The sequence below is a fragment of the Nilaparvata lugens genome, chromosome 9 (assembly GCF_014356525.2).
Source record: "Nilaparvata lugens isolate BPH chromosome 9, ASM1435652v1, whole genome shotgun sequence".
NCBI lineage: Eukaryota > Metazoa > Arthropoda > Insecta > Hemiptera > Delphacidae > Nilaparvata > Nilaparvata lugens.
The window spans coordinates 7,994,415-8,011,371 of record NC_052512.1 but is presented as its reverse complement, the minus strand read 5'-3'; the positions used below and the strand labels follow the sequence as shown (position 1 = coordinate 8,011,371).

Genomic DNA, 16,957 nt, shown 5'->3' with positions numbered 1-16,957 from the left:
TTGTTGAGCTAGATGAGTTGGGCCTTGTAGCAACAGGTAACTTGATACCACAAGTCTTAAGAAAACGAGCAAACATAACTTGTAAGCTTCTCCCATACCCTGTTAAAGAGATACAGCCCACGTCTCCTATCACAGTGCTATCAGACAAAAAGCGTAAGCTAGAACTGGATGAAATTGATCTAAAACGGAGGAAAACTGAGTTTTTTGAAACCACACAGTATTTAGGGCACAGCATAAGCAGATAGAAGAATTTGAGGAAGAAATAGGAAATTTGAGAGAGGAACTTGAGCCATATTTCCATTCACATTGGCGAAATTTTGATCTAAGTGGAGTGTACAATGTGACTGCATTTACTGTAAAAAATAAAGGAAAATTTGCATATGTAGGTGTTTTAGGAGAAAAGGAAGGTTCGAAAAATGTTTACTTTGTAAAGGGGTGTCATAAAAATGTTTTTATTAATGCATACAATGCAAGAGAAGACCTTAAGAAAGAGGGTTATTTTGTAATCCCTTACACTGACAAAAAAGGAATTATTTGTCTACCAAGGAAAGAGAAAATTTGTGTAATTACAGTCAATGGTATGACAAGCTATAATGGTCATACATTTCCTAGAATAGAATCACTTAAGTTTCTCTCAGATGTATGGAAAAACTTGGAAGACACTCCCTTCACACAAAAAGAAGTGGAGCAGTATAATAACATCACAATGCTGGAAATTAAAGGGAAAGTAAAAGTAGGACAGTGTAAAATATTGGAAGAGTTACCACAAGGTATAGAGTTAGTCATTATTGCAATAAAAGAAGTGTACAATAGAAACAATACTCGCTATATTCTGCAGTTTGAAAATCTGGAAGAATTGTATGTCTCAAACTATTGGTTAGAGGAGGAATTTGAGAGCTCTAACATTGATTTGAATTATAAAATTAGAATCAAGCTAGATGTTTTTAAATATACACCCAGTAGGAATAAGGAAAGAGTTACTTTCTGTATTTGATTTGTCCATAGATATGGTTTGATGTATGTATAATAATTTAAAAATAAAGAAAATTATTGTGACATTGACTGTTGACATTTACCTCTCACCCCTTCTCCTGATTCCTCTCTCATTTTTTCTTTCCTGCTAAACGAGTGGAGGACAGAGGAGGAGAACAAAGGACAATTTTTGTCCTCGGAGAAGAGGAAAATTGTCCTCGGAGGAGAGGTTTTGTCCTCGGAGGACAAAATTGTCCTCGGAGGAGAGGATTTTTGTCCTCGAAGGATAAAATTAAAGTGAAAATGAACTTACATGTGTTGATTTCACGAAATGACAGCTATCTCCTCGCCTATGTTTCCCTCACGAGAGCTCAACTGGTTATGAGGTTCAGAGCTCGAGTTAAGAGGTGAGAAAATGCTGTGAAAACAATGAAATATTTAATAACTGAATCGAGAATGCTATTCAAAAAAGTGAGCCTCTATCTTGAAATGTTGTGAAATATTTAATAACTGAACTGAAATCAATCGAGAATGCTATTCAAAAAAGTGAGCCTCTATCTTGAAATGTTGTGAAATATTTAATAATATTAGAAATCAATCGAGAATGCTATTCCTGTATGTTGAAATGGCGTGAAATATTTAATAACTGAACTGAAATCAATCATTCGAGAATGCTATTCAAAAAAGTGAGCCTCTATCTTGAAATGTTGTGAAATATTTAATAACTGAACTGAAATCAATCGAGAATGCTATTCAAAAAAGTGAGCCTTCACAATCTCTTATATTTAATTTAAGGAGATCATTCGAGAATGCTTGAGTGAGTTGACATGGGGGATTTCAGCTTCTAGCAGGTGAAGTCTCATGCTGAGTTCTAGACGAGATTTTTTTTTTCGTCTTCTAACACATGGATGCTATTTGAAAAATGATTGTGTGTCAGAGAGAGAATACTTACAATCTGATAACGATGTGGGAGCATGTGTTGTTGGGGAGAAATTCGAATTTTTTTCGCCTTGTAGCAAGCTCTCGCTCGCACGAGCCTGGAACAGAGAGAGAAACGTATGCTATATAAACACAAGCGATGAGAGGAAAATTATCATTTACATCTGAACCACCTTCATGATGACTTCACAATCTTCTGCATCTTACATCCTGCCGGATAGCCCACCCCCGCAGCGTGTGCTCAACTATTGGGAGCAGCAGCAGAAAGCTCGCACCTCGACTACCACCTCCGCTGCCGCCTCCGCTGCCTCCCCCGCCTCCTCCTCCGCCTCACCCCTGTAGAGACAGGGAATCTTCGTACAACGAGAGAGGGGTGAGGAGATCATCGTCGGGGACAGTCCTCTCCCTCAATCAACACCGACTACCTGGGCGCCGCGGCGTGCGGTGCTGACAACCCTCTCAAACAGCATCAGGCAGAAGCAGGCGAAGAGGAAGTTAACGTTTGAGGAGCCTGAGGTTAGCGGGGAAGAGGAGGAGCACGTGCTCACTCAATCAAAGGTTAGTTTCAACAAATATTATTATTATTGTATTAACATGTAATGTGCACAAAATCTTTATAAAATGTGAATTTTTAAAACTAATTTCTAATGGATAAAATCTTTTGTGTGCATTACAAGTCATTACTGATTCTTATACTGTGAGCGAAGACTGAGCTTGACTTCTAATTGTGCTATCAAAACAATCCGAACACAGATAAATTCTCATGATGGTTGCATTGAAATTTGGATAAAAATTCAAAACATGTTTTAGTAATTTCGATAATAAATTCGAATATGTTGCATGAAACAATTCAATTATCTACCTATTTGAATTGAGTTCAAGTAATCGGAGAATTTCCGAGTTATTACTTATATATATATATATATATTACTTACTATATCAAATTACTGATTCGAATAATGCATAAACTGTTTATAATATTCCGTGTGAAACAAAATTATTGTTGATAAAAATGAGCATGTAATGAACTGAAATATTGATTCGAATAATACATTGTTATTTGAATTATGAAAAATGCGTTCACATGCATAAACTGTTTATAATATTTCTTGTGAAACAAAATTATTGTTGATAAAAATGAACATGTAATGAACTGAAATATTGATTCGAATGATACATTGTTATTTGAATTATGAAAAATGCGTTCACATGCATAAACTGTTTATAATATTTCTTGTGAAACAAAATTATTGTTGATAAAAATGAACATGTAATGAACTGAAATATTGATTCGAATAATACATTGTTATTTGAATTATGAAAAATGCGTTCACATGCATAAACTGTTTATAATATTTCGTGTGAAACAAAATTATTGTTGATAAAAATGAACATGTAATGAACTGAAATATTGATTCGAATAATACATTGTTATTTGAATTATGAAAAATGCGTTCACATGCATAAACTGTTTATAATATTTCGTGTGAAACAAAATTATTGTTGATAAAAATGAACATGTAATGAACTGAAATATTGATTCGAATAATACATTGTTATTTGAATTATGAAAAATGCGTTCACATGCATAAACTGTTTATAATATTTCGTGTGAAACAAAATTATTGTTGATAAAAATGAACATGTAATGAACTGAAATATTTTTTGAGTCAATTATCTAGCAATTTGAATTGAGTTCAAGTAATCGGAGAATTTCCGAGTTATTACTTACTTTCAGTTTTGAATAGTGAATCTGTTGAGCAAGTTCTCCCTCTCTCGTATGATTTGATGATGAAAAATCTGAAACAAATAAGAGTCTAATGAAATATTTTTTCAACAGAAACGTGTGCCGGAAGAGAACTCATCCATGCTACCGCTGATGGAGGAGGTGCGACGAAGGGAGGAGGAGGAGGAGGAGGAAGCGGAGAACGAGATGGAATCAGAAAGCTTCCTGAAATTATTAAATAGTCGGGTGGAGAAACCGTGGACGCCTCTGCGTGAGCTGGAAGAGGGCTTACCCTACCCAATATGTGATGTGAGAGAGGCATGCAACCAGCATGGTCGCCGAATTGTGGTCAAAATCCGGGTGCCTGGAGTGAGAACAACTGATGTTTATTTGCCAGAAAGATTCGCCCGGATTTTGAGCGAAAAAGACATTCAAAATTTCAAATTGCAGTGTAAATCATTATGTCTGTTTGTAAAGCATGTTAATGCTTTTATGACAGACATAAGAATTGTTAAATGCTAATTTTATCAATTTTTATGTCGCTAAGCACCCAGCATTAACTTGCTTTACATGATATTATTATGTGTGAATATAGATGAATAAAATGTGTGCATATTTGATAAAAAATTGTTTTCAATTCTTACCTGTTGTTGCCGTTGTTGATAAGTTCGTAATGAATAGTAGAAACACGCAGAAGAAGAAATGCTGCTTCACCTGCTCTGTTGTGAATGATATTTAAATAAGGTGACTGCGTCTTTTATAGTTTGTTGCGAGCATGCTCACTAGTCTTTTCCGCTACACACACACACACACACACACACACACACAGCCGTACAGGCAAGCGCTGCTGGCTTCTCGCTCCCTCCTACATTAGCACGTGTTCCTACATTAGCACGTGCTCCTACAGATGTGGGTGGGCCTGCAATGCCAGCATCATTTCTCCCCTTTTCAAATCGCATTCACCTTTCAGATTTGAAATAATATTCTTATCATTCAAGCAATGTATCATAGCAATCATGGTATGAATTCATTTCCAACTCGATTGAAAATTAAACCAATTCAAGTTGGTGTATTGATTAATTAACCTCAGTTAATGTTCAACCATTGAGTTGAAAGGTAATGAAAAATGGTATGTAGGAGAAAAAAGCAGAGTTCGAGGAAACGGGGTAGAGGAATCTTGAGTTCAGCGGCAAGAGTTTTTAAAGGTGTGTCAGGTTTGGCAGGTAATGTGACATCAACTATTTTAAATAAGGTAATTGATAACCTGGGGGAAGAATATCATATTCCGGGATACGAGTGGTGTGGCCCGGGCACCAAGGTTAATGAAAGGTTAAACAGAGGTGATCAAGGTATAAATTCATTAGATAGAGCTTGCAAGATACATGATATAGCCTATACTCAAAATAGCGATAATAAAACTCGAGCGGTAGCTGACAGAGCTCTAGCAAACGCTGCATGGGACATTTTCAAAAATCCTCAAACACCCCTTGCCGAGAAAGCACTTAGCTATCTTGTTACAAACGTTATGAAAGCTAAAGCGGCGTTTGGTGGGTCTTTGAGAAAGAAGAAGAAGAAGAAGAATGAGAGGAGAAGTTATAGTAACGATATTAGACGCAAAGCTATAGCTCAGTTGAAAAAGCATATTGCAGGAAAAGGATATTTTTTGAAGCCTTTTCCTCAAATAACTAGTGGGGGGAGAGTTCCACCCCTACCCCCATCATCATATGGAGTGAGTTTATTCCCTCAAGTTAAGAAACGTAGAACAACAAAGAAGAGTAGGAAGAAGAAGAAGAAGAAGGCATGAATATTGAAGGAGAATTGAGTAATTATGATTTGATTGATTGGTCGAAATTATTACAGATTCAGCTAAGAGGCATATATATGCTAGATGCATTACCCAAAAAAATTCTAAAAAACGAGAATGCCATTGTGAATTTAGCAAGGGAAAGCGAGGATGGCACACATTGGGTAGCATATAAGAAAGTTGGCTCTAATGTTTGGTATTTTGATCCAATTGGAAATTTACAACCTCCATACGAATTGGACAAATATTGGAAAAAAGAAAATGGAGTAAATATATTTTATAATGTGGAGCATATGCAACCATTAAATAGCGATTTTTGTGGTCATCTTACATTATTGTTTCTTGCAAATCAGTTGTGATTAAGTGTTTGTGGTGAACACACAAGATGGTAGTTATTACATTATGATCTAACACGAGTAACCTCTATGAACATTTACAAGAAATTATAGAATTGGATAAAAATCGTGAATGGGAAATTGGATTGATTAATTTTTCCAGTTACAATAGTATTGCAAACATTAACAAAGGAACAAATTCCAGCTTCAAATATGGTGATAGATTAATCGAGTTGGATACTGGTGCATATGAAGTTGAGGATATTATAAAATCTTTAAAGAATAAATTGAATATTGATGGCAAGAAGAATAAACTTATTATACGTGCAAACGTAAATACTATGAAGATTGAAATTCATTCTGATAAACCCATTGATTTAACACGTTCTGATTCGATTGCTAAGATACTTGGTTTTGATAATGTTGTTTTGCAGCCAAATAAATGGCATTATTCCAAACATTTGGTTAACATAACAAGCGTTGACAGTATTGTAGTTGAGTGTAATTTAGCTTGCGGCAGTTACTCTGAGGGAAAACAAAAACATATAATCTACGAATTTTTACCAAAGGTTCCTAGCGGTTATTTAATAAACGAAGTACCATCACCGATTATTTATGTACCTTTGAATACGCATCGAATTCAAACTATTAATGTAAAGGTAACGGACCAGAACGGATCGTTTATTGATTTCCGCGGAGATACAATTACAATTAGGTTGCACATACGTGAAAAGTGATGGGTTATCTTATTTTCAACCCACGTTCGAATAAGACCAATCAAGTCATTAGAGAAAGGAACGCGATAGCGTCAACACCTAAAAACAAACGTGCTTTGTCGGCTAAAAGCGCGAGAATATTAGAAAAGTTGGGTTTTATAGTTGATTGGCGAAATGTCAGGCGCAGCAATTAGTGAAATTCTGGATGTGGAGACAGACCTTCAGTTTTATAATGATATTACTAAATTCCAATTTCACACTCATACAGTTTATTCGGGACAGGAAATAAAAAACTCTGACGAGGCACGTATTGGCATAAATTCTTTAGATGTCTATTCTTTACCTTGTAAATCATTCATATTGATTGAGGGAACAGTTAACTGTACAAAACCGGGAACAGACCCAGCCGATGCACCAGTTGCAGCAGACTATAAATTAAGCAGTAACGTAATCGGCAACCTTTTTGACGAAATACGATATGAATTAGCAGGTCAGCAAATTTCTAAATCAAGATTGATTGGATTAACATCCACAATTAAAGCTATATTGGTGAAAAATACTCTCGATAAAAACACATATCACTTGGCTGGTTTTGACAGAGCAGGATATGAGCTAACGGATAATACATTCACTTTCTGTGTACCGCTGAAATTAATCCTCCCGTTTTTTGAAGATTTTCAAAGAATAATTTTAAATTTGAAACAGGAACTCGTCTTATTGAGGTCACCGACAGATCTAAATTGTGTTGAGTCTCAAAGTGGAACAAGCGTTAGTGTGAAAATTACAAAACTGCAATGGAGAATGCCCTACATAACTTTAGAAGATCATGTAAGACTGAAATTTTTGAGACTGCTCGATGCTGACACTCCACTGAAATTAGGTTTCCGCCATTGGGAAATTTGTGAATTACCAAATTTGCAAAATTCACTTAACCATTCTTGGGCAGTTCGTACCACATCGAGTTTTGATAGTCCAAAATACGTTATAATTGCATTTCAAACTGATCGTAAGAATAAAATTAAAAAATCAATATCTAATTTCGATAGCTGCGGTATTTACAATGTTAAAGTATATTTGAACAGTGAGTATTATCCATATGAAAATCTGCTAGGTAAGAAGGAAGTTTTATACCAGATGTTCCTGGATTTCGCGCCCTCATATTATAATCATTCAATCAATAGCGAACTCGGAACAGAAATTGACTTTAAAACGTTTTGTGAATCAACACCGCTGATTGTTGTAGATTGTTCACACCAACCAAGTCATTTGAAATCATCGACAGATGTTCGTATTGAAATGGAATTTAATAGTGCAGTACCTGCAAATACTTCCGCGTATTGCGTCTTAATTAGCGATCGTGTGATGGAGTACACACCTCTCACGAGCATGGTGAAAGAAGTTCAGTAATTTTATTGATAGAGCGCGCCGCCTATATAAGGTGTGCATTCTGCTCAATTTAGTTCATTATCAGTTTCACCTTTGAACAGGCAACATGTCCTATTCTTTGTGTTCTGATATTTTGGACAAGCCACAAACTCGCTCTATTGGTATTCGATGCGATCTTGATAGTTTCTATTATGAAGCAAGTACACCGAAGCCGCTGGAGGTGGAGGAGGAGGAGAAACGAGAAGGATTCGAGGAGTCCGCCGCCGCCGCTGAGGGGAGGGAGAAAGACAAAGGATTCATCGACCCCACCGAAGAGAAAGAAGTGGACAAGGAAGCGAGTGCGAAAATTGCTACGGTTGATCTTCACTGGTTTAAACAAGATTGTAATCAAATTATTGTGAAAGAACTTGCCATAATTGATCAGTTAATAATTATATTGTGTTACATTTCAAATCACCATTTGCAAAGACAGAATTGAGTGCAAAATTGTATAACGATGTAACATGGTTAGAACGTCACTATCATAAAATAAAATGGGAAGATGGAGATTTAGAATACAGTGAGTCATTAATACGTGATTACCTTGCAGCTTATGAGAAAATTTTCACAAAAGGAACTGAGAAAGCAAAGTTTTTAAGAAGATTGCATAGCAACGTTCAATGTATACCAGAGGATTTTCCAAAACCTGATTTCAGCTTTTTCACTAGTTCATGGTGTTATGCTGCGTGCAACATTCATAAAAATAGAGCACATTCTCGCTGTGCTTTATTCTCTGCCCAACATTATAATTCTTTGTTGTTTAAAAATATGTATCAAACAAATAATTTCTTGTGCGAAAACAATCGAATGCAAAGTATGAAAATGGCTCACACAAATTCACAGAAAAGAAACTTTGCTCGTTATGGATTCTTCTACAACGGAAAGGATGTACACTTTTCGATTTTATCTGAGATTTTCGAACTGCTCAATATTCTAGACAGCGGACATCTAGTATATTGTACAAACATTCTATTAGATTGTACAAATGATTCGTCATTATCTGTTGTTAAAAATTCCGATGAACTTTGGAAATGCTTGTACGATATTGCAGATAAAAAATGTAAAAGAACTTAGATCATTGTAGAGATTTATAGCATTAGATGCGAGAGAGAGAGAATTTCTCAATTCAATTAGATGTAGAGAGAGAGAGTCATTGACCTCACTCTGGATTCGCTAGTATAGAGTAATATGGATTCACTTTAATCTGTCAGCAAGGGAATTTTTCCCCCTCAAAGCTCCCCCCTCATCTATACTGGGAGAGAGAGAGAATTCTCACTTCAATCTGTCAGTATAGCAATATGGATTCACTTCAATCTGTCAGTGAGGGCGAGATTCACTTCAATCTGTCAGTATAGCAATATGGATTCACTTTAATCTGTCACCAAGGGAATTTTTCCCTCTCAAAGAGATTTTTTCCCTCATCTAGCATTCACTTCAATCTGTCAGTATAGCATTAGATGTAGAAATATGGATTCACTTTAATCTGTCAGTATAGAGAGGGAATTTTTCCTCCAAAAAGGGAAATTTTTTTTTTCCCTCACCAAGATGAGAGAGAGAGAGATATCTCTTTTCATCCCCCTCATCACCACTGGGCAAGGGGGAGGGGAGAGAGAAAGAGAGAGAGAGAAAGATATCTTCCTCTCTTTTCAACCCCCTCACCTCCACTGGACAAGGGGAAGGGGAAATCTATTTTTAGAAAGAGAGAGAGAGAAAGATATCTTCCTCTCTTTTCAACCCCCTCACCACCACTGGACAAGGGGAAGGGGAAATCTATTTTTAGAACACCCCCCCACCCTGCCGGCGGGGGGAAGGGGAGGCGGGATGGACGAGGGGGGGAGAGGGGGAGGGGATTTCGAGCAAAAAAGTCCGTCATCTCTCCCAGTTTCCCTCTACTACTTTCTTTCCAACACATTCTCTGATTATAAAGATATGTATACTCGAGAAAAAAGTTATTACAGACTAATGATAAAAAAAGCAAAAAAAGAATCCAACAAAAGTTTAATAGAGAATTCTGAAAATAAGTCGAAGACACTGTGGAACATAGTAAACAAGGATAAATCAGAAAAAAAGAACTACTCAAGAACATTATATCTCCAGACAGTTTCAATAGATTCTTTGCAAATATTGCTAATGAAATTAAGAAAAAACTTGATAAAAATGATACAGTTACATCAGATAATCTACTGAAGAATAAGAATGTTCCTGAAAGTATTGAGATGTTTAGATTCAAGCCCATTACAGAGAATTGCGTTCTGGAAGTTGTTAAGCATATGTCACCAAAGATAAGCAAAGATCACTATGGACTATCCAATGCCCAAATTAAATGTATCATAGATTGTATTGTTACCCCATTCACGGCACTTATTAATGAAGTGATCGCTAATGGAAAATTCCCCACTTCTCTTAAAATTACCAAAACTATACCAATTTACAAGAAGCGCAAGCATTATGATATTGCCAACTATGGACCTATTGCTTTGGTCCCTATACTGTCTAAAATAATCGAAATTCTGCTCGCAATGCAATTTTGCAAATTTCTTGAAATTAATAACTTGCTCTGCAAAACACAGTTTGGCTTCCGAAAAGGCCTCTCAACCACACATGCTCTTATAAAACTGGTTAAAGAAATTCTTGACTGCTTTGAAGATAAATCCTCTGCCACTGTCTCTTTCTGTGACCTCAGTCGTGCATTCGATTGTGTGTCACATGATATCCTCCTGGCGAAATTAAAACACCTTCATGTTGAGGGACCTGCTCTTGAGCTATTTTCTTCCTATTTGCGAGGCAGAGCGCAGTATGTCTCCGTGAATGGTGACAACTCTCACGTTTTGCCTGTGGAGTGTGGTGTGCCTCAGGGGTCTGTATTGGGTCCAGTGCTTTTTCTGATCATGATTGATGATCTTAGCATAAATGTCCCAACAAAAATCTTCATGTATGCCGATGATACCACAGTTCTTAATAAGCATAAAAATGATGCTCAAGCTGTTGCACTGTTGGAGAGGAATCTGGAGTCAGTGCAAACTTGGTTGAATGCCAACGAACTGTTCCTCAACAAAGCCAAAACCACAACAGTCACTTTTAGGCTCAAAAAGGGATCAGCAACAAATGATACTGGTAAGGAGCAGAAATTCCTAGGAATAATTATTGACCCTACTCTAAGTTGGGCACAACACATTGCTCTTCTGAAAAGTAGGTTGAGCAGCGGTGTCTTTGCCCTTAAACGATTATGTGGGGAGCTGGACCAACATGGACTACATCAGGCTTATTTTGGTATTTTTCATCCACACATTTCATATGGCCTTATAGTCTGGGGCTGTTCTTCACAAGCACAAGACATTTTCATAATGCAGAAAAGGGATGTCAGAGTCATCGCCAGGGCGCGGAGTCGGGAACATTGTAGAGATATTTATAGAGGTCTTCGAATTCTAACTCTATATTCATCATATATATATATCAATGCTTACTATTCCTGAAAGCAAATCCAGAGAAAATGGAGTTGAGAAATGCAATTCATTCTTATAATACAAGATCCAATCAGACGCTCAATGTAACACGAAGCAGACTGCATAAAACTGATCAAAGTCCCTCGAATGTTGCAATTAAATTGATGAATAGGCTTCCTATTGAGGTGAGGCAACTTAACCACAGGAGGTTCAAAAAGATTTTAGAAATATTTCTCTTGAAAAACCCCCTTTTACTCAGTTGAAGAGTTTATCGACATGAAAATGAATGTAGAAGATTTCAATGTTTAGAATTTATTCATATTACTGTTATATGAATAGGATTAATATAACATACATGTTTTTATTGTAAATGTGACTTTGTATTGTTTTTTATTGACAGTATTTGTATTGACTAAGTGTTTTACTGTTATATTGACTGGCCTATATGTCAAATTGTGACATCCTGTTTTTTGGCTAGTAAATTTATTATTATTATTATCCAAAAAATATATTGAAAAATCAGAACTACAATATAAATTACAAGCACCAAAGTATATAGTGACTGGACTATGAATAAAGCTCATACTAAAAAGACTGTTGACAAATTTGATCATCACATTTTTTGATTAAGTTTTAAATAGTATTGATTTTCAAATATGTGAAGCATTGATAATTTTGTATGTTTTGGAAAAATTAAGACTTCATTTTTATCCATTATGTACTGAACTGATGACGTACATCCAATTTCATCCCACCAGAGACAAATAAGCAAGGTATTTTTACTTTATAATTCTACTCACCAGCAATTGTATTGACAGGAGAGGAAGTACTGGATGACGACACTCCTGTATTTTGTCGTTTCGGCGCAGACGATGGGCCTGATGGTGATGCTGGTCTTTTATTCTTATGTTGGTCTGAGGTTAGGTGCATGGGCGGTGCTGGAAGCCATGCTTGTTGCGATGCTCGTTGCCATGCTTGTTGCGGTACTTGTTGCAATGCTTGTTGCGGTGCTAGTTCTGCTTGCCGCATAGTTTGCTGTGCAGGTTGTGGTGGTGATGATTGCCGTGCAGTTTGCTGTGCAGGTTGTGGTGGTGATGATTGCCGTGCAGTTTGCTGTGCAGGTTGTGGTGGTGATGGATGCCGTGCAGGTAGCGGAGCTGGGTTCCCAGCTCCAGGAGACTGAGGTGGGGCTGGATAATAATCTTCGTACCACTTCTCATCCCAATTCTCTCCTTCAATACCCTGCAATTCAGACAAGTTCAATTCAATTCATTTAGTCATGAACAAATACAATTTAACAAAAAAAACATTTCTTTGGATTAAACACAAGAGTGTGATAGAGTGAAAACAATTATTGAAGTGATAGATTTAAAATACTGTACAGTGATTTAATTATTGAATTGTTGCCGCCTGGAAGTGCTGTGTCTCATCTCTCATGACATCCATCATGTTTCTATAAATTGAACACAATAAATTATTGTACACAGTATCTTCTATCTATGTTTATAGAAGCCAAATGGCACTGATTCATTCACTCACTCACTCATTCATTTGTGATCATTAATAATCAATAGAACTAAAAATCTACTGAACCAAATACATTTGAATTTAGCAGGTTTGTTCAGTTGGTCATCTAGAGGCGCACTAAGAACGAAATGAATTATTCCTATCCCAATAAGTGAATAATATCATAAAATATCATTTAATATCATCAAATATTTGTCTAAGCAAAAGAGTGGACTGTATAAAGGGGTGAGTTTGTAGGTTATGAAATTTAGTAGAGTAATCAGAGACTAACAAAATCCACATATAAATTTGAAAGGAGGAAAGATCCAATGTGCTTACATAATATGTATTGAATGAAAGCAAATTGGCATGTACAGCAAATGGTAACTCAGGATTGGGATTGAAATAAAAAATACCAAATGAACGGTTGAATATAATCACAAGTTTCATTAAAATGTTTTGTGCCTGACCTTTTTAAAGGTGATAAAGAAGATAATTTTGAATAAAATTTAGAATTTAGAAATAGGCCGACACATCTAGAAAATACCTGAGTCTATACCTAATTCATGCAGGTGAACGGGCTAGAGTCAAGAAAACTTCAATTAATCTTGCCATGCCTGATTTAATAGGTTTATACTATAGAATAACACTACAATTTGAAATAATTGAAAAATACAAACAGCTTCAATAAACATTGGCAACTAAAATCGAACAACAGAAACAACAATTTCATGTTACCTTGTTGACATTCTTCATCTGATTCGGGGGCGCATTACTATCCCCGTTTAGATAGCAATACGTCACAAAACCAAACAATATCAGTCATCAAATAACAAGTTAATTTCAACATGAAATTACTCAAGAAAGAAAAGCCCGTTGAACCCAAGTTTCGTCGATAGTAACCCATATAACCCATTTCATAATAATTTTGAATCCCCACTTTTGATTGACATTCTCGAATGAACCTTTGTTTCACTACACTGCACTTTCGTTGGTCTGTACGTTGCTTTATCGTCGGGGTTACAGTACCTTGTTTTTGGCGGTGACGTCCTCTTACGTCCCTAGACCTGTCGTCTGAACGGGTGTCTTGAAGCGATGTTACATAAAGTTGCGGAACCAAAGGGGTGGTAGTACAAGAAGTTGGTTTGGGGACACACATGAACCGCTGTAAATAAATGTATTACAGCATTAATTTCTAACTCTTCCTACAATTCATCAAAAGCTAAAACAGGAGTTTATTCTGTTATTTAATTTAGATTTTATCTTGACGTTCTGATTTCATTCTCAAAATTTAAGATTGAATTAAAACGAATTTACTTGCCAGAGTGTCATTAATATACAATGCAACATTTATGAAAACACCCGTAATAAATTAATATAATGCTTTTAGAAAATGAATACTTCATTAATTATGATGTTAACTTTCATATAAATTGATATAATACTCTTAGAAAAGGAATAATTCAGATTGAAATGATGCTAACTTATATGATATTTTTCGTTTGGTTTGCGAAATCAAATATAATTTTTCATATAGTAGCTCGGCTAGTATTGTTGGAAACTTGTGCGCTAGCCAACATTTATTTTATTTATTATTTATGAACTATAGGATACAATCCAAGTGTAAACAACGGGCATTCGCCCAAAACTGCTCAGAACCTTTATTTAAAATGAACAGTCCAGAGTTTATGATTTGATTTACCTACAAATACAAGTCCAAAAACGAGTATCAACTAGAATTATGAATTTATCACAAAACAAAACAAGACACTTTATAACACAATAAAAGAAAAAAATATTGAAAATTTCACTTTAAGGTAAAAATAATGTTTGCCCTATAAGATTCATCTTGTAGATAGTTTTTACCTTTAATTAAATAAAATTAGTAGACACATAGAAAATAATTTAAATTGTATTAAAATTTGAACATTCATCAATATTAATTTCATGGAAAAGAAAAACTTTCTCCTCGTCTATTAAGATTTCTATCATAAAAAATTTACTAAATCATTCGAAAGCCTTAATGACATAAGAAAACAGAGTCTGAAAAATATAAATTATTATAAAATGTCATAAACTCATATGAACATAATCTTAAAAATTTCATTCCAATTTAAAGGCTATCTTCCTGACTTTCAGCAATACTCTACGATAATATATCTCCAGAAACAATAACTCAAATGTAACGTAACTGAAAACTTTCTATTCTACTTACTGTACGTACTTCTTCAGAAAAAATAATTATAATTATCTTCCATCACTAATAAACTCAAAAAGACTATTCTCAATCAATATTATCAACTTGAACAATAACAGGCTTTGTTGATAAAATACTCTTTGATTGAAGTTTCAATTAATTAAATTCCCTAAATTATATTTTAACCTTATTTTACGTAAATTAGCGGTTATTTGAAGAAACAATTATTCATACATGAAGAAGAAACACAATTAAACCTTTCAGGACATGGCACTACTAGAAGATTTAAACTTTAATAAAAATAAAACTAGCTCCCACATTAACTAATCATATAAACTTATAAACTTGCCCAAAAAGGGCGAAACATAATGACTACATCTTTACTCTCATAGTGCTCCTAGCAAAGTGTCCTCCGAAACGTAATCTGGTCTCTCGACTGAGGAAACCCCACTACTGTATTCAGAAACAGGTCTCTTATTGGGCGAAGGGAATCAATTTGACCAATCGTCGCGTGGCTTCTAGAGCCTTTTGACCAAATAGTAACTGCAAAATCGGTAGTTTGTTATAATTTCAATGCTTGCTGTTTTCCAACTTATTGCACTCTATGTCGCGACAGGAAGGCTAAGTTTTAGAGATAATTCCATAATCTACATTCCTCGACGACTCGGAGCCACAATTTTTAAATATCTATCATGGGAAACTCGAAGTCATGGCCGTTCATAATAGAGAGAGAAAATAATTTATTTCGCTAACTCACTTACAATAATGGCTCTAGTCTATTGCATATTAAATTTACTATTATAACTTGGGAAAAGGCCTGAATTAAAAAGAGTGCTCGGCACACTCCCCCTCCTTACGGTGTGAAACACGCAAAAAGAAATCTAATCAGGATATGTTACCATAGAGGCATTCTGTATGATTTTGAGAGTCGAATTTCTGGATTGATAGTAGGATCCAATTTGAAGCGGGCCCTCTTCAAAAGAAATCTCTTTAATCATTCCGAAATTCAGCAAAATGTATAACTAATAGAGATTTGTGGCAAGAGTCTTTAAAACTGTGGCAAGAGTCAGGACAAAACAATATGGGCATGTCCACTTTTTAAGTAGGCACTAAAGACGGACCGAATATAATAATCTTGAATACTTCAATCACTTTATTGAGTCCCTGGTTATTTTCTTGGCAAACTCTAACAAGGGAAAACGTTTAAAAGACATCATAGTTTTAATTGGTTCTATGTTACTCTGCTGTTGTAAAATATGAAGTACGTTGATTATAATAGTTAAGGATGAAACTTTTTCACTCTGCTGAATGTATTGAAATCTAACTATCATTACTATAGAGTTGAAAGTGCAACATATTTTTAACAATTGTCAAATCCCAGTCTCTGGAGGGGCGTCATGTGTCATGATCTTACTCCAAAGGGGGGACACGGGAATGTATAATTTGAACTATATGATGATAAATTAGGGTTATAATTGTTTAGCCAAGAATACGATTCCTTCATATAGTGGGTCTTACCTTGGGTTGACGACTATTGCAACCTATTTTGCTTAATTCTAACGTTGTCTATACGATCTATTACCTCTCTTTTCAACGTTGATCGGCTGATGATGCAGGATTCACTTCACCTCGGTGTAGCAGGCCGGTGGGAGTCGATTTACTATTTGATTCTGTGGGATACTCCCAATGACAGAATTTATTACTTGATAAGAAAAACGACCACCACTTACCACCAGAATAGATAATAGTCTAATGATAGATACTATACTCGCTACTGTCTGACTATTGCAAAACAGGACGTGTCCTGAATGACCAATGTGTGTCAGTCGAGAAAGAACGAATTTGGAGGTATAATGAAGTAAACCCAGTTTAACAAAACGGTAATATGGATATA

The 16,957-nt window shown here is 35.6% G+C and overlaps 1 protein-coding gene across 2 annotated transcripts in view; it reads right to left on the bottom strand.

Moving 5' to 3' along the window:
* Positions 1–16,957, bottom strand: part of LOC111047665 (predicted GPI-anchored protein 58) — a 77,573-nt gene that overhangs the window by 31,799 nt on the left and 28,817 nt on the right. For both annotated transcript variants that reach the window (XM_039435458.1, XM_039435457.1), the window contains exon 3: positions 12,161–12,602. In XM_039435458.1, coding sequence (XP_039291392.1) covers positions 12,161–12,602 — 442 coding nt within the window. The remainder of the gene's footprint in view (positions 1–12,160; positions 12,603–16,957) is intronic.